This window comes from Petaurus breviceps, unplaced genomic scaffold (genome assembly GCF_028583685.1).
Source record: "Petaurus breviceps papuanus isolate PSGF00001 unplaced genomic scaffold, PetGlider_PUasm1.0 77, whole genome shotgun sequence".
In the NCBI taxonomy this organism is placed as follows: domain Eukaryota; kingdom Metazoa; phylum Chordata; class Mammalia; order Diprotodontia; family Petauridae; genus Petaurus; species Petaurus breviceps.
In genome coordinates, this window is record NW_027186492.1 from 11990744 (window position 1) to 12008984 (window position 18241).

The 18241-nt window shown below is 37.2% G+C and overlaps 1 protein-coding gene across 4 annotated transcripts in view; it reads right to left on the reverse strand.

The window, feature by feature from the left end:
- Positions 1-18241, reverse strand: part of ARHGAP5 (Rho GTPase activating protein 5) — a 110603-nt gene that overhangs the window by 34222 nt on the left and 58140 nt on the right. For 3 of the 4 annotated variants that reach the window (XM_069105980.1, XM_069105982.1, XM_069105979.1), the window contains one exon: positions 2580-2727. In XM_069105980.1, the coding sequence (XP_068962081.1) occupies positions 2580-2727 (148 nt within the window). The remainder of the gene's footprint in view (positions 1-2579; positions 2728-18241) is intronic. The other variant, XM_069105983.1, reaches the window with a different exon arrangement.

Consider the following 18241-nt stretch of genomic DNA (forward strand, 5'->3'; position numbering starts at 1 on the left):
AGGGTAAGTACAGAGAATGATCATCAGATTTAGCAATGAAGAGATGCTGATAACCCTGGAAAGGGCAGTAAAACTGTGGAATAGAAAGCTAAGGCAGATTACAAGGGGTTTAGAAATGAGTGAGTGATAAGAAAGTAGAGGCAAACAATTTATAAAGTGTAAATATCTATTTGCAATACAGTTCAGGTTGGGTTTGAAAACTTAGTAACATAACTAGTGATTATAAGGTTTTACATTTATTACTGATGTTCAAAAAGTTCAGAAAGATGAATTAGCTTGAAGACCCACTAAAAAGAAGAAAATACATATCGTTCATGCATACCAAGAGGCCTCAAAGTGTGATCTCTGGACCCCTAGGAGTCTGTGAAACTTTCAGGGGGTCCCATGAGGTCAAAATAATTTTTATAATAATACTAAGATGTTGTAGTTTCTAATCCAGTAAATATCTTCAGATATAATTCACAAAAACAAAAGTGCTTTGGGGAAATCTTCAGTGATTTTTAAGAGTGTAAAGGAGTCCTGAGACCAAAAAGTTTGAGAACCTCTGATCTATACTTTGAAATAACTGCTAGTATACACATACATTAACATTATTATGACACATGCAACAAGAGTCAGGTGTAAATCATTTCAATGACTCTCAAATGACACTTCTGCACATTATATAATCAGGTTTTATAAATCAAGGTATAAAAATCTAATAACTAGATTTTATTTGTTCTTTGAAGAGTCATTTTCTTTTGTAACCAAACTATTCAAGACAGTATTCCAAACTTAATTTTTGAAAAATATTAAAAGATTTTTTTCAATTCAGACATATGAAAAATATACCAAAACGTTAATTACCATTTTCCATTTGAGAACTGTTTAGAGAGATCATTTCCACAACACTCAATCACAAAACTAGACAAGTGAAATTTTAACAATCCAAACCATGCAGTTATTAGCACTCTATTCCTTTAATGTAGAAAAAAAAAGTGTGAATAAAATGAGGAGAAAGTCATATTAAAAGGACAAGTAGATGCATATTCCTTAGATGAACTTGGTGTACAAGGCAAGGGCATTCATTAGGTTTTAACTGGAGTGTATGTGGGGTGGATGCAGTAATGGTGATGCTAATTTCTAGTTACTTCTCCACATATAATAGAAAGACTAGGCCACAGAGATCCCCCAAAAGCCCTCATTTAAACTTTGCAGCATAAGTAATTAAAAAAAAAAACCCAACACATTTAAAATACTAATTTAAACATAAAAAAGGGGGGGGGGACGTACATGTACAAAGTAGAGCAGAAAAAGAGTCACATATGAAACTATGAATCTCTATTATCTGCCCTTTGTAAACACACATAATAAAATCAACATGTTATGTTGAAAATTCTGATTGTCTTTTTTTCTTCCTAAACTTTCTAAGGTTGTGTAAATTAAAATAAACAATTTTCAACGACTATCTTTTCTTTCTTTTTATCCTGAATAAAACATTTCTTTCCATAATTCTATTCTGGGGCCAGAACTGGGGTGGGGGTAGGACTTATTATTAGCATACTAATTTATTAGAACTGATTTTGCCTAAATTTGAAACCTGTTTATTTTCAAAACCTAATTAGTCTAAGATACACAAAACCCAATAAAATAAAATAAATAAAACACTAATACTCATAGCTATTACTACCAGCTTTATATACACTTTTGGGGAAGAAACATGGTATTGCATGGATAGAGAGCTAGCCTCAAATCACAAAGACTTGATTTTAAGTACTGCCTCTGACACACACTAGATGTGACTAACTTAACCTCCCCCATGAAATCTTCTAGGATTGTTAAGTTGCGGAGTAGTTCCAGATCTAAATTAGTAGAGGGAGTTTCTCAAAGACAGGACCCTACTTCAACAAAATTACTGGACATCACTATAATAATGCCTTCCCTCTCCTCATCTTACTATTAATTCTATGAAGGCACAAGTCTACTGGGGAGATAGTTAAGTACTTTATATACTTTCCTAACAGTACAACTAAAATCATAGCAATCCAGGACATGTAAATATATAAAATGCTACAAACAGTTTAGGAGATTCTCATACTTTGCTTAAAAAGAACTTTAAGAAGAAAATGAGTTTAAGGAAAATGTACTTATATGAAGAAGTAAAAGTCATCAGAAAGTAACATAAAAATCCATTACTTGCTTCTGTGAACACTTCTAGTTTTCCAATCAAAAGACAAAAAATATCTCTTGATTAAACAAATAGCAGCATAATCTAAGACTCTGGAAACTATTTTTAATTCCAGGATAAAATATATCAAATATCTTCAGAATTTCAGTAGTTTGCTACTGTGTTACAAACATAAGCCCCAACATTGCAGTCTGAACACAATTATCTTTCCAATGTCATTTATAGTTAATTTTTCTAAATATTTTAGGGGTTAAATACTAACAGTAAAAAGTATATACCACTTTCAAAATATAAGCTTCTATATACAAAGAAAGTTGGAGTATGAAGGCACTCATTTAATTTTAACCCAGCAAAGAAACAGTAGTTAAAAAAAAAAACCCAAATTATTCGCATAGTGACATTTCTAACCTACCTGTATCTTCAATAAAGTTCACACATTTTTCAACGAACAGTGGTATAGGCTTCTCAGGTGAAACCAGATCCTGTAGGGGCATCCCAAAGTAATTACTTTCCCAATTCCTACGGGTTGGTGGATTGAAAGTCTTAGTTTTCTTTTTCTGCTACAATAAAACATATTAAAATTACAATACTATTAATATCAGTTCATTAAAAAATGCTATTAGTATTAAGCAATAAATTCTTTTGGTCAAACGAGAAATAAAACAATCTAGTTAGGTGACTACATGACATCAGTAAACGGAAATTATTTTTCTATGTTCATGGCACCTTATATTTGGAAGGAAATTTGAAACTAAAATTATACTTCATACCCATAAAGAATTAGCGGTATACATTCCTATTCTATTTTTATATGAAAATAGAGTCAAAGGAGATTAAAATACATTGCATAGAACAGCAATCCCTATTGATATTAAGTCACACGACTAAGCACATACAATGTTTTTAAATTTAGGGTAAATATTCATCAAAAAGGAAAACTCCACATTAAGTCAGGTCACCTAAAAGCTGAGCTTTAACATGTTATCAACATTGATACTTTAACATACTCAGGGGTAGAGACACTTTGAAGATTCATGATCAGAAGAAAAACTATGTAATATAGTATGGCTAAAAATAACTTATTTTGAGAAACTGGGGCATTTCTACTAAAATCAACATCCTCTCAAGGTAAAGAGGAAGTAATAACAAATGACTTTCTACTGATAAATATTAAGATGTTATATATTTTCTCCTGTTATAGAGTTCCATGGGAATATAGTTTAAATCTCTCTATAGTCAAATATTACATACAGAGTTGTGAATAATCTAAATCCAAAACTGTTAAAGAAGCAGAGATGGCACATGAAGTTCTAGTTCGCTATTCCCCATGTTAGATCATACAAGTGCAATGGTACATGTGGGCATGGTGTTGGCAGTCAAAATAAAACGCTATTTTGTTCTATGTACTCCATGGCACAAGATATTTTATAACTGAAGAAAGCAAAGGCACTAAGATCTAATTTTGGACATAAAGTGTTTAAAGTAATTACAATATGATACAAAACCGTTTTATGCAGTGGAGAGAGTGCCAAGCCTGAAGTCAAGAAGAACAGAGATCAAATCAGTCCCAGACACTAGTTGTGTGGCTCTGGGTATAAATCACTTAACCCCAATTGCCCTGCCTTCCCCCCTCCATTTGCCTCAGTTTCCTCATTTGTAAAATGAGCTGGAGAAGGAAATGGCAAACCACTTCAGAAGCTTTGTCAAGAAAACCCTAAATAGGGTCATAAAGAGTCTGGCACTCCTGAAACAACTGAACTTGAAAGTGCTTATAAAATTTTGTCTGATGATGTCATCAACTAAGCTCACAGTAAATTCTTTATAGGCACTAGAAAAAAACATATGCTTATGCCATAATCTTTCCTCAAAGGTAATACATACATACATACATACATATATATATATACATATATATATATATGAACACCCAAATTTAGTGACTATACAGTAATTTTGTTGTAGTTGTTTAGTTGTTTCAATTGTGCCTGACTCTTCTTGAGTTCATTTGGGGTTTTCTTGGAAAAGCTACTAGGATGGTTTGCTATTTACTTTTCCCACTCACTTTACAGATGAAGAAACTGAGGCAAAGAGGGTTGTGACTTGTGTTGGGGTCACAAAAACAGTAAGTGTCTGAGGCCTGATTTGAACTCAGGAAGATGAGTTTTCCTGACTCCAGGCCCAGTGCTCCATCCACTGTACCACCTAGTTGTCCTGTGTACAATATAATTCATTAATATTTACATCTGAAGTATTTTTAAAAAAACTTTAAACTTATATATCAAAGAGAGATACAGGATATGATGATTCTACATGAGATCATGGATCTCCATTTAACAACACTGCATATCTCTGTTAAAAAAAGCGTCCAGCGGCAGCTAGATGGCACAGTGAAAAGAGCACCAGCCCTGCAGTCAGGAAGACCTGAGTTCAAATCCGACTTCAGACATGTAACACAAAAAACTAGCCATGTGACCTTGGGCAAGTCACTTAACCCCAACTGCCCTGCCTTCCCCCCTCAAAAAAAAAAAAAGTGTCCAAAAAATTCCACACATTATTTTTAAAACTGTCTTGCTTCATTCTGAACTCCTATTCTCTCCTGTGTATTTTTTAGACAATGACCCTCTTTTGGGGAGGGCATCATTACTGTTAACTCTCTCCTTTCCCTCCCAATCCACCTCTTAGTTAACTGAAAAGGGGGAAAAATTTCTTTGAACAAAGAAGTCATCAATTAAAATGAATCCAAATAGTAGCTATGTCCAAAAATATACATCTCTGCATGTGTGTTCATCAATTCTGTCAGGAGGTGATTAATAGGATTCATTAGCATCTGGTGGTGAAATGGACAGTCCTGGGCTGCAGTCATAAAGATCTGAATTTGAATATGGTCTAAGACCCTAGCTGTGTGGCCCTGGGCAAGCTGCTTAACCCCTATGTACCTCAGTTTCCTCAACTGTAAAACAGGGATAAAAACAGCCCTTACCTCTCAGGGTTGTTGCAAGTGAAATAATGTTTCTAAAAAATGCTTAACACGGTGTCTGGCACATAGTAGGTGCTATATAAATAAATGCTTATTCCCTTCTCTTCTATCCTAAGTCCTCTGGCATCATGGTTGGACACTGCATATGTTTTTTTCATTAACCAAATCCCAAGACTACAAAGTAATTTCTCCTCACTTTCACTTCGAAGAATTCTTCATATCTTTAAAAGGTGAAGTAAAGAACCACATTCTACAGGAAGCCTTTTCCTAATCACAACTGTGAGTGACCTGCCTCCCTAACAATTTAGTTGCTTTATAATTATTCTGCATATACTTAAAGGTACATGCTATCTCATTTAATAGAATGAAAATTCTTTATGCACAAAGAGTTTCATTTTTGTCTCTATTTCCACACAGTACATGACATATAAGGGACACCTAATAAAAAAAAGGCCTGAAAGTTACTTTTTCTCCACAATGTCATCAGCCCACAGGCTTAGTTTATTTTAATTATTTTTGTTTTTGTTTTGTTTTGTTTTTTTGCCTTTTGAAGGGCAATTGGGGTTAAGTAACTTGCCCAAGGTTACGTGGCTAATTGTTTTGTGTGTGTGTGTGTGTGTGTGTGTGTGTGTGTGTGTGTGTGTGTGGGTGTTAAGTGTCTGAGGCTAGAACGAAACTCAGGTCCAGACTCCAGGCCAGCACTTTACTCACTGCACCACCTAGCCGCCCCTATTTTAATTATTTTTACTAGTATGAGAAGAAAGGAGGAGAGAGAGAGGGCTAAGTGAAGAGGGTAGAGGGCAGATCCCTAGGATATTATTCACAGGTGATGGGAAATGGATTGTTTTACGAAGGAGATTTTAGAAGAACTGGTTTGACAATCAAGAGAACCTTGAAAGAAAAACATAATGAAAACCCTGGGAGGTATGGTGCATGAAGGATGTTCAAAAGTATCAGTACAAGAATTGTCAAAGATAAAAACTCAGAAAAGGCTACTAGAATAAGGAATAAAAAAGCAGTCCCAGCCAAATGGTAGGAACAAAGCCAGAGTGCAAGAAGGTAAGAAGAAATGGTAAAAAATTATGTGACTAGAAAGTCTTTTCTAGGAAGAAACAGATAAAGAACAATAGTTTGCAAGTCATATGACAAAAAAAAATTAAGTATAGTAGAAGGAAATTGAACATGTTTGAAAGCAAAAGGTAAGAGCTAGGGGATAAGATGATTAAAATTAGAGAAAATGGATGATGGAAAGGACAATCTTCTAAGGGAATGAAGTATCTAAGACAAAAGTTAGATAGAAGGATTGGCACTGACAAAAGCCATCTCATCCTCCAAGACTGGAGTAAGAGAGGGAAAGATGGAGCATGATGCTCAGGAAAGCATGAAGTGAGGAAAGGGAGCTCATGGTAGACAGCCTTAATATTTTCTTGAAGTGAAGTATTAGATGACGTCCTCTGCTGAAAGAGGGGAATTGTGGTACCGTGTTTCCCCGATAATAAGACACTGTCTTATTATTTTTTTTGGAAAGAAAAACACCAGAGGGCTTATTTTCAGGGGAGAGCTTATGTAGTCCTGCCTCAGCTCTCCTCCGCGACACTGCTCTCAATGGCGCCAACAAGCAAATCACTGGGGAAGAACAGGATGACACGCTCACTGCTGCAGCTCGGAGCGTGGCATGCGTTTCATGAGGGGGGGGGCGGTGCATACAGAGGGTACCGTAATGTAGCGTGTAGCGCAGGGGATCACCTTCACTACAGTAGCAATCTCAATAGGGCTTATTTTCAGGGGAGGGCTTATTTTAGAGGAATCTTACACAGTAAGGGGAGGGCTTATTTTCGGGATAGGTCTTATTATCGGGGAAACACGGTAGTTAGTATATATATCTTGGGAAGAGAAGATTTGAAACAGTTGCTTTATAGAGTGTGTTAGAGTAATGGTTCTCAAATTTTTTGTCTTAGGTCTCCTTTTATACTCTTAAACATTCTTCAGAATGCCTCAAAAAGCTTTTATTTATATGGATTATGAATATCAATATCCATCATATAAGAAATAGTATGACCTCACACAATCTCAGGATAAACCCTGAACCACACTTTAAAAACCACTTTGCAAGAAGAAAATTGATTAGCAGAGTCTTTAAGGACCAGAATGTACCAGTACAGATCCAGGTGATATTAAATAACAGCAGAGAACTCAACATAATTGAACAACTTCCTCCAAATGGCACTGAGCACATGATAAGAGAGATGACAAAGGTAACCAAAGACTGGAATTTGAAACGGAAGAAACAAAACATTGTGGCAAGGGATGCAAACACAGTATACAACTGAACTAAATGGGTGAAGTTTAGAAGGGAGGAAATTAAGGTTGGAGGAGTATTGTCTTGAAAAAACAAGAAATGGTAAAGTAATGGAAGGTTGCAATGAGGAAAAAAGTAGGACTCAGGCACAAGAAGCCCTCAAAGAACAGGAGTTATGGTCAGAAATTATGGTTTGGGAAGATAGAATATCATGGGTGATGATGAAATCAAGGGTATTACCATTCCTATGAATGCCTAAGCAAGAGTGAAGGTACATACCTCAAAGAATTGAGTTGTCTTTCCATGAGGCAATTTCTTCCAAACATTTCTTGGGAAATTTACTTTTTCTGACACCTCCCCCCCCGCCAATGAGCTCCCTCCAAAAATCAATCAAGAAATCAGGGGAAAGTATAGTGATTCTCCTATGAAAATTAAAGGTTAACAATCAATAATGGAGATGTTACTGATTCAAATTCACTAATGCCAATTAGAAAGCAAGTGCAAGAAACACTGACACTTGGGAATAGCAGGTTACAGTCAACATTTTTGGAAATTGGGACAGGAACATGCAGTCACAGTCTAATGAGTCAGTCTTGGTAATAAATGGTATGCGTGTATGTGTATATATACATGTATCACATAACACAATTTTCTGTGTTATGTGCATTTGGCCCTGTTTGCTGCTAATGCTGTCATTCTTGCAAATAAAATATATACATAGTATACTTTATACAATTCTATAAGTGGTACTCCAAAAAATAAAATTTTGTAAGCAAAACAAGTCTTTATGTTGGCAATTTCAACACATGGTTCTTTGTAGTGATTTTAACCTTGTCAGGTGATCTTAACGTTATGTGGATTACAGCTATCCAATACTATCCAATACAAATGTAAAGTGTGTTGGCATTTTCCAGTGTTAAAATATTCACTATAGGCTACTATTCTTTGTAAATTTTACTAAACTTAATATTTATTTTATTAAATAAGTTTTAGATGTTCATAAATGAGTAGAGGATCAGAAAATATTTTAAGAAAGATGAAGGAAAGTGAGTCAGTTTATTGCAAGATAAGTTTTAAATCATCACAATGTATTGGTATGCAACATAACAAACCACACATTTATAAACACACACATAGACACTTTTTAAAAAAAAAACCTCTAAAACTTTTGGTATAAATCTATCACAAAAAAATGCCTCACTGTTTATTAGGCCATTCATGAATATTTTAAAACATAAAATGTCATGAAAAATACAGAATAACTGATGATTTCAGGTATTACTGAGAATTTATGTATGAGAATATATGATGGGAGTTTGGAAAGACTAGAATAGAGAAGATTCATCAACTAAGAAGAGAATTTGAGTAGACCCCAATATTGCCCAAATGAGGACAGGGATTAAGGGGAAGAATGTGAGCTAGATTTACAGGGGCTTCTACAGGAAGCCTTTTGTAACACCTCAACTCTAGCACTTTCCCTCTTTAATTATTTCCTATTTATTCTGTACATGGTTTATTATTCATATATCCTTGCTCATTGTCTTCCTCATTAGATTATGAGTTTTTTGAGGGATAGGGATTTTCTTTTGCCTTTATTTATTTCTCCGATTTGCTGTATGGGACACATAGACATTTAATATAAATGTTTACTGATTCTTTAGGCACTGAACTCCAAGACAAGAAGGCATAATGATCTGGTGGCATATAAATAACAGCCACAAAGGTCTGGATATGATTATTCATTTGGTTGCAGTGAACCACAAAGGAAAGGCAGTCAAAAGAAAGGATAGGGAAAGGGCCTGGAAGCAGCAACAAACAATATCTACTTCTAGCTCCCAGTCCATGTACTGTTTTAGGGGGAGGTAAGAAAAGGTATATCCAGTACTGGAAAGTCAGAAACATAATAGCTTTAAGGGAGGGCCAGGTTTCTGGAATTACAAAGAAGCAGAAAAGGGCTTGAAGGGTATGCAAGCAAAGAGTATACTCGGCTAAAGAGCGAGTAAATATTCCATAGGGCAGCAGGAGAAAGCAGAACTGAACAGTTCTGGAAGGAAAGGTTTAATATGATTAAATATGAAGAAGCAAGGGGTAATGACCCAGTTAGAGAGTTTGGGTCTAGGCAGCCTACAGACCAACAGGACACCAAACTGTATGCCTTTTTTAGAAGCAATGATAAAGTTGGTTTTATTACAACCTCCTAAAAAAAAATACATCAGAGGGAGGATGTATGGATGGTGGAAGGGTAGACAGCAAGATACCTGTGCCAGGTAGGCCCTAGTGTCTGGGTGGGAGATAGTTAGACAAGATGAAACTCTTTTTGGAACTGAAGAATTAAAGTGAGGTTTTGCCTCTTCATCTTTTATTCAACAGCCTAGGGAACTTTTGCCTCAAGGCAAGACCCAGAACCAGGTTTTCTAAGCAAATGACCTAGATTCAAATCCTAGTCTGTTTATTCACTCCAACTCTCCCTCACTCTTTCCAACTCTATTTCCCATTGTCCCTCATCTGAACGGAAGGAACAAGTAGATAAAAACATTTTCCTGCTAAAAAAAATATTTTTCATTTAAACATTTAGCATTCAGCAGGGAATAAGTTCCCTATTCTAATAGTAAGCAAAAGAGACCGAGGAAATATGACTTACTTAAAAGTTAAGCTTTACCAAAAATACATGGTCCTATCCAAAGAGAGAATGGAAGCAGGGAATTAAATGAGGAGGGTGCCATATTTATGTAGGTATACCTGGAAGAACATTGCCCCAAATGTCATAATAACATCATTCTGAAATGGCAACCAAACAATCTAGTCCAGCTGGGTGTTGATAAATGTTTAATTACCAACATTCCAGGGGAAAAAATGTACACAAGACACTGTAAGTTTAATCCGCATTATTAACATTTTCTCTATCACTCTCAAGTCTAGACAATCAACAAAATAAATCAAACTCTTATTTGTAGCAGATTTCCCAAGTGTGAATAATTGTTCACACAAAAAATTTAACAACAGAGCAGAGGTGGACCCAGCACATCCCTGAATTGATGTCCTTAATAATGCTGTTTAAGTCAATGCTTCCTTCATTTGTGCTGAGAATGAAAATACAAACAGTGCTCAACTCATGAAGAAGTTGTGATCCAACACTCAGTTGTTTGGAATTCAGAATCCGTTTCCTCTTAGAAACTTAAATGGTTCTGAGGGTTTCAAGGATAATCAGTGTGACCTATCAGACCACAATGCAGTTAAAACTATACACTAGTAATTTATAAAAGATCAACATTATGACACATCCAGTGCTTAGCATATAATGGGCCTTAAAATAAAAGCTAGTTGACTATATAATTTTTGCAACATTTATGAGTATTAAATAGATGTGGAAAAGATAAATTTAAATTTAAAAATAGGTTGAAAATTTTTATCTTGAATGCTGATTCTAAAGAAAAGGGTTTAATTAAGAGCAAGAGGACAATTTCTCTGGAAATTCTAAAGAAAACTTCAGAAGACTTTCAAGGTACTTAAAGTTACACTGTATAACTTTTACATCCAGTCTACAATGCTTCCTTTATGACACAGAGGCAAAAGATGGTGGGCTTTCAAAATGTAATGACGTCAGTAGGATAAAGATGTTCCAAGTACTCCTCACACGTTGAAAAAGTTTTTAAGTACTGGTCCAGTGGCAGGCCATTTATCTGTCATCCAAAGACTAGTCCAACTTAATTTCTGAAGAATAATCACTAGGTTGATAATAGAGTGATAGGGGGTAGCTAGGTGGCACAGTTAATAGAACACTGGCCCTAGAGTTAGGAGGACCTGAGTTCAAATTCGGCCTCAGACACTTAACACTTACTAGCCATTAAACCAATTGCTCTCCAAGAAAAAAAAAAGATAATAGAGTGACAGTCTGTTCCTAAATATGAATACTAAACACATGAAAAATAACTCTTTAAGTGCAAAAGTTCAGGATCAAATAAATTAAACAAGTCTACTGAAAAGGAAGTGACGAAACTGCTAGTTTTCCCCAAGTGAAAATTTGTAAACTCACAAACCTAGCGTACTCAAAATCTGGGGCAGAATATGGAATAGAACATCTTGAAAATTCTTAACAAAATTACAATTTTTCCTTCTACCTTAAATCAAGGCAAAACGATTTTCAGTAATTAGCTTTAGTTCATAGAATTGTTTTAATTGAATCTAATAAAATTTCCTAATTTTACTATTTTTAAATAGTAATATATTAGATAGAATATGAAATCTTAGGCTAGACTTTGTGCCTACAGCAGACCTAGTAAAATTGCTTAGTAAATCATTCTTAAATTAAAATTAAATCTAAAAACTTTCCCAATAAGTTTGGGAACAAAAATTATGTAGCAAGAGTGGCACTACCTTGCTTAAGCAAATAGCAGTCAATGCTAGTAGCTAAAGTATAAGTTTCACTTTAATTCGAAAGCTATGTCCTACAAATTGAATGCACACAATAAATATACCTTCCTCTCCCCCCCAATATCCTAAGAGCTACTCTTATTGCCAGAAAAGATGGGAGGAATAAGTGAAATGGATCCGTATAATTAAAAAAAAATCCAGCTTTTTCTCAAATTTTTTATTTTTTTTCAAAACTTTAATGATTCCCAACTACATCACTCAGTATTTCTTCAACCAATACAAGTCATAAAGACCTCTAAAAGGGAGGGAAAAACTGATCCCCATAACTGTGAAATAGGTTCTACTATTTATCTGCATTTTAAAATTGAGGAAACAGAAAGGTTAAGTGACTAGCCCAAGGTCACACTGTTAGTAAGTGGCATCTGAGATAGCATTTGAACTCAGGACTTGTGGACACCAGGCCCAGCACTTATACAGCAGACAAGTCACCATGAGTTCTACTGTGCCTGCACCATCCCTCTTTCCCTTCCCTCTTCCTTTCTCATTTCTATGCTGAAGATTCCCAAATCTACAAAATTAACCCTCACTTCTCTCCTGTACACCCAGTATGCCAACATTCTACAAAATATATCAATCAAGATGTCCCCTTGGAATTGCAAACATGTTGAAAATGGAACTTATTTTTTCCCTGTCAAACCCATGTCACTTTCCTCAATTCCTTAATTCTGCTGAAGACATTGATCTTTCAAACTATTCAAATTCAGTAGAGTTATCCTAAATGTTTCTCTTTTCCTTAACCCCCATATGTATAGATTGCCAATTTTGGCCACTTCTACCTTCACACCATCTCTCACATCCATCCCCTTATATCTAATCATATGGCCAGTGGTCAAATTCAGACTTTTATCACATTTTGCTTACAGTAGTTCAATCCATCCTCTTAATGCTGCCAAAATGATATTCCTGGGGGGCGGAGTCCAGAGGGTGGAATAGAAGCAGGACCTCCACTGGGCTCTGGCTTCCACCTTCCCCAATCCATGTGAAAAGGGGACTCTAAACAAACTTTGGATCTGCAGAACCCACAAAATGACACAGAGAAGCTAACCTCCCACTGAGGACAGCCCGGCAGGCCAGCAGCAAGTGGCCAGCACAGTGCTCTGAGAGCCAAGCCCAGCCCAGCCACTCGCTAGCTGAGGTTTTAGCTCCAGGGTGGGCCTGACCAGCCGCCTGCTGGAGGGACTCCAGATCATCAGCAGCTGTGGCCGTTTCCAGATTTATAAATACATAGATGCAAAGGACAAAGTGAGAGGCCAGTGCAGTCTGTACTTTGGGACCAGTAGTGGGAAGTGTGTCAGCTTTTGCCTCCAGGGCGAGAAGTCGATGAGACACCCCATACAGCCAGCACCACGTGGCAGCTTTAGCTGCTGGCCTGTAGAGTGTAGGGGGACCAAGCGACCAGTCTGAGGGGTAATCGCTCTTGCTTTAACCTGCTTGGAACTGGATTGCAGTTGAGGGTGGAGGTCCTAGGGTGTGTGTCCAGCCTGCCAGAGTGTGTGGAGGCCTCAGAGAGGGCACACAACTAATACCTCTGGGAGCTGAAAAAAAAAAAAAAAACCGTATTTGGGACTAAAGCCCCCCTGTCTGGTGGGGGGGGCCCCCAGGGGGGAAAAAGGGGGGGGGGGGGGGGGGGGGGGGGGGGGGGGGGCGACATGACCAGGGAAAGAAAGCAAAACAAACAGAAGACTCCAACATTAGACTCCTATTTTAGGGACAAAAAGGAGCAAAGCATGGGACAGGAGGAAGACAGTGAAGTCAGAACTCCTGCACCAAAAGCTTCAAAGGAAAATATGAGCTGGTTACAGGCCATAGAGGACCTTAAGAAGCAGATAAGAGAAGTGGAGGAAAAATTGGGAAGAGAAATGAAAATGATGCAAGAAAATTACGAAATGAGAGTCAATAGCCTGACTGAGGAAAATCATACCTTAAAAAAACAGATTGACTCAATTAGCAAAAGAGGCTCAAAAAGGCAATGAGGAGAGGAATGCCTTGAAAAGCCAAATTTGCCAGATGGAAAAAGAATCTCAAAAGTTCAATGAGGAGACTTGTTCTCTCAGATTTAGATTGGAGCAAAGGAAAGCTAGTGACTTTAAGAGAAATCAAGATGATGTTAAACAGATCCAAACAAATGAAAGAATAGAAGGCAATGTGAAATATCTTATGGGAAAAACCACTGACCTGGAAAATAGATCCAGGAGAAATAATTTAAAAATTATTGTATTACCTGAAAGCCATGATCAAAGTAAGAACCTAGAAATCATCCTCTGATAGAGCCGCGAGTGTGAGAGACACTGCGGCAGTCACAAGATGTCGGAGGGGGTGCACGTGACCTCTGAGGGCAGGAGCTTGGAGATGTGGAGGCTGACTCTGCCGAGCCAAAAGGGCTGACACGGCATTGAGTGCAGGGCCGTGGGAGCCAACTTTTCCAGGTTGGGAAAGGCCAACGTGGCATTGAACGTGCCTTATCAACACGGACTCCTCTTAACACATACTCCTTTGCCCTGCACTCGGGAGAGTGCACGGTTTGCTCCCACATGGCATGTGACAGAAAGAAGAATGATAAGGATACTAGGGAAAAAGCAAGGGGAGGCTCCCTCTCTCTCCCCCTCCTCCTCTCTCTCCCTCTCTCTGTCCCACGGTTCCGTTCTGCTTTGTTCTGATGGCCACACTGTTAAGATGTAACTGAATAAAGAGCAGCCTCGCTTGGCAACCTCCATGTCCTTGGGTGTTCTGTGGGGGTAAGTTCTTCTTGTAGACAAGAAGCCGGAGACGTCTGAAGACCGGGAATAAGGTAAGACAAGCCCGGAGCTGGGAAGGAGAGCCCAGCAATCCTCCAAGAAATATTCAAGGAAAATTGCCCTGATATTTTAGAACCAGACGGCAAAACAGAGGTTGAAAGAATCCACTGATCACCTCCTGAAAAAGATCCCAAAAAGAAAACTCCTAGGAATATTATAGCCAGGTTCTGGAATTCCTAGATCAAGGAGAGAATATTACAAGCAGCCAGGAAGAAACAATTTGAATATTGTGGGAACACAATCAGGATAACACAGGATCTGGCAGCTTCTACACCAAGGGATTGAAGGACCTGGAATAGGATATTCTGGAGGGCAGAGAAGTTGGGATTAAAACCAAGAGTCACCTACCCAGCAAAACTGAGTATCATTTTTCAGGGGAAAACATGGTCATTCAGTGGAATAGAGGACTTTCAAGCATTCTTAAATGAAAAAACCCGAGTTGAATAGAAAATTTGACATCCAGATAAAAGAACCAAGTGAAGCTTGAGAAGGTAGACAGGGAAAAGAAATCATAAGCCACTGATCAAAGTTGAACTATTAACACTCCTACATGGAAAAACGATCATTTTAACTGATGAAACTTTTCTGAGTATGAAAATAGTTGAAGGGAATCTAAATATATACACATATGTGTGTGTGTGTGTGTGTGTGTGTATCAGAGAGTATACGGGCGTATGAATACATGTGCGAATGTGTGTATATATGCTTACAGGTATACATAGATTGAGGGCACAGGATGAATTTAATAGGAAGGGATGATACTTAAAAGGGGAAATTAAGAGGTGAGAGAGGAATATAATGAGAGGAGATGGAGAGAGAGAGAATGGGGTAAACTATCTCATAAAGAAGAGGCAAGGGAAAAGGGTTACAATGGAGGGGAAGAATAGGAAGGCAAAAGGGAATGGATCAACCTTATTCTCACTGAATTTGGCTCAGGGAGGGAATGAAATACACACTAAATAAGGTATTTCACCCTACAGGAGTGTAGGGGGCAAGGGGATGAGAGAGGGGATGATGGAAGGGAGGGAAGTTGGATGCACTCACTTTTGAAAAGGGATGGAATCAAAGTAGAGAATAGAACAAGTGGGTAGTGGGATAGGAGGGAGAGAAATATAGTCAGTCTTTTACAATATATCTATGTTAATGTTTTGCATTAGCTACACATGTACAATCCATACTGAACTGCTTTTCTTCCCAGTAAGGGTGGGTGACAAGGGAGGAAGGGAAGGAAACTGCAATTCAAAGTTTTAACATCAAATGTTTAAAATTATATATACATATATACTATTATTAATACTATCTTACATGTAATTAATTAGGAAAGAAGATATACAGGCACTAGGGCATAGAGATCTACTATGCCCTACTGGAAAAGTCTAAGGGGGTATGGGAGAAGATATGGGAGTGAGCAGATTGGAGAAGGGGATATCCTGTGGGACTGCTACTCTGGGGTGGTGGGTAGGGGAAAAACGGGGAGAAAATTTATAACTCAAAATCTGGCGGAAATTAATGATGTAAATCGGAAGTTAATAAAGCATTTGAAAAATTAAAACAAAAAAAAAAATTATTTTCCTAAAGCAAAGGTCTGGCAATGTGACTTCCATGTTCGAAAAACTTCATGGCTCTCTATGGCCTCTTGGATAACATACAAACTCCTCAGTTTGACATTTAAAACTCTTCATAAAATAGCTCTAACCTGTCTTTCCAAATGGCAGCCTTTGCCCTATACATTCTTTGTTCCAGTCAAATTGACCTTACTTTTCTATTCTTAATATAGGGCATTCAGTCTCTCTTCTCCATGCCTTTGCACAGTCCCTCAGCATGTCACCTCCCTCATGAGCTTCAAAGGACACATTCCAGTTTTTCTTCTTTCAAATTTTATGTTTATTTTTGGCTTACAACATTCATTTCCACAAGATTTTGAGTTACAAATTTTCTCCATGTTTTTCCGCTAACCACCACCCCAGAACAGCGATCCCACTGAATAACATCTCCCACAATCTGCTCTCTCCTATATCATCCCCCACTTCCCCTCCAACTTTCCAGTAGGGCAAGATGGATCTCCATACCCCAGAGCCTATATATCTAATTTCCCAGTGAACGTAAAAACATAATAATAATATTGATTTGTTTTTAAACATCTGATTTTAAAACTTTGAATTCCAGATTTTTTACCTTCTTCCCTCGTGACCCACCCTTACTGGGAAGATAAGCAGTTCAATATAGGTTGTACCTTTGTAGTTACACAAAACATCTCCATAGTAGATATATTGTGAAAGACTGACTATATTTCCCTTCCATCCTATCATGCCCCCCCCACTTGTTCTATTTTTCTACTTTGACACTGTCCCTTTTCAAAAGTGTGTGCTTCTAACTACCCTCTCCCCAAATCTGCCTTTTCTTCTATCACCCCCTTCTTATCCCCTTCCCAACTACTTTCCTGTAGGGTAAGATACCCAATTGAGTGTTTTTGTTATTCCCTCCGTAAGCCAAATTCAGTGAAAGGCTAATCCATTCCCTTTTGCCTTCCTGTTCTTCCCTTCCATTGTAACAGTTTTCTCTTGCCTCTTTTATATGAGATAATTTACTCTATTCTGTCTCTCCCTATCGCCTCTCATTATATTCCTCTCTCACCTCTTAATTTTTAAAATATCATCCCTTCCTATTCAATTGATCCTGTGCCCTGTCTATATATGCCTGCATACATATATACACTCACATATGTATTCATATGCACATATACCCTCCTATATAGACATATGCATGTATGTATACATATATATACATTTATATTCCCTTCAACTATCCTCATTCTAAGAAAAGTTTCTTAAGTTAAACAATTATCATTTTTCCATGTAGGAATGTAAATAGTTCACCTTTGATAAGTTCCTTATGATTTCTTTTCCCTGTGTACCTTCTCATCCTTCTTTTGCTTCTTATATCTGAATGTCAAATTTTCTATTCAACTCTGGTTTTTTCATTAAGAATGCTTGAAAGTCCTCTATTCCATTGAATGACCATATTTTCCCCTGAAACATGATACTCGGTTTTGCTGGGTAGGTGTTTCTTGGTTTTAATATTAGCTCCTTTGACCTCTGGAATATCATATTCCAAGCCCTTCTAGATCTTGTGTTATCCTAATTGTGTTTCCACAATGTTCAAATTTTCTTCTTGGATGCTTGTAATATTTTCGCCTTGATCTGAGAACTCTGGAACCTGGCTATAATATTCCTAGGGTTTTTTTTGGGGGGGGATCTTTTTCAAGAGCTGATTGGAATTCTTTCAATTTCTATTTTGCCCTCTGGTTCTAAAATATCAGGGCAATTTTCCTGGAGAATTTCTTGAAGGATGATTTTTAGGTTCTTTTTTTTTTTTATCATGGCTTTCAGGTAGTCCAATAATTTTTAAATTATCTCTCCTGGATCTATTTTTCCAGGTCAGTGGTTTTTCCCATGAGATATTTCACATTGCTTTCTATTTTTTCATTTGTTTGGATCTATTTAATAGTATCTTGATTTCTCATGAAATCATTAGTTTCCATTCACTCCAATCTAATTCTGAAGGAATTAGTC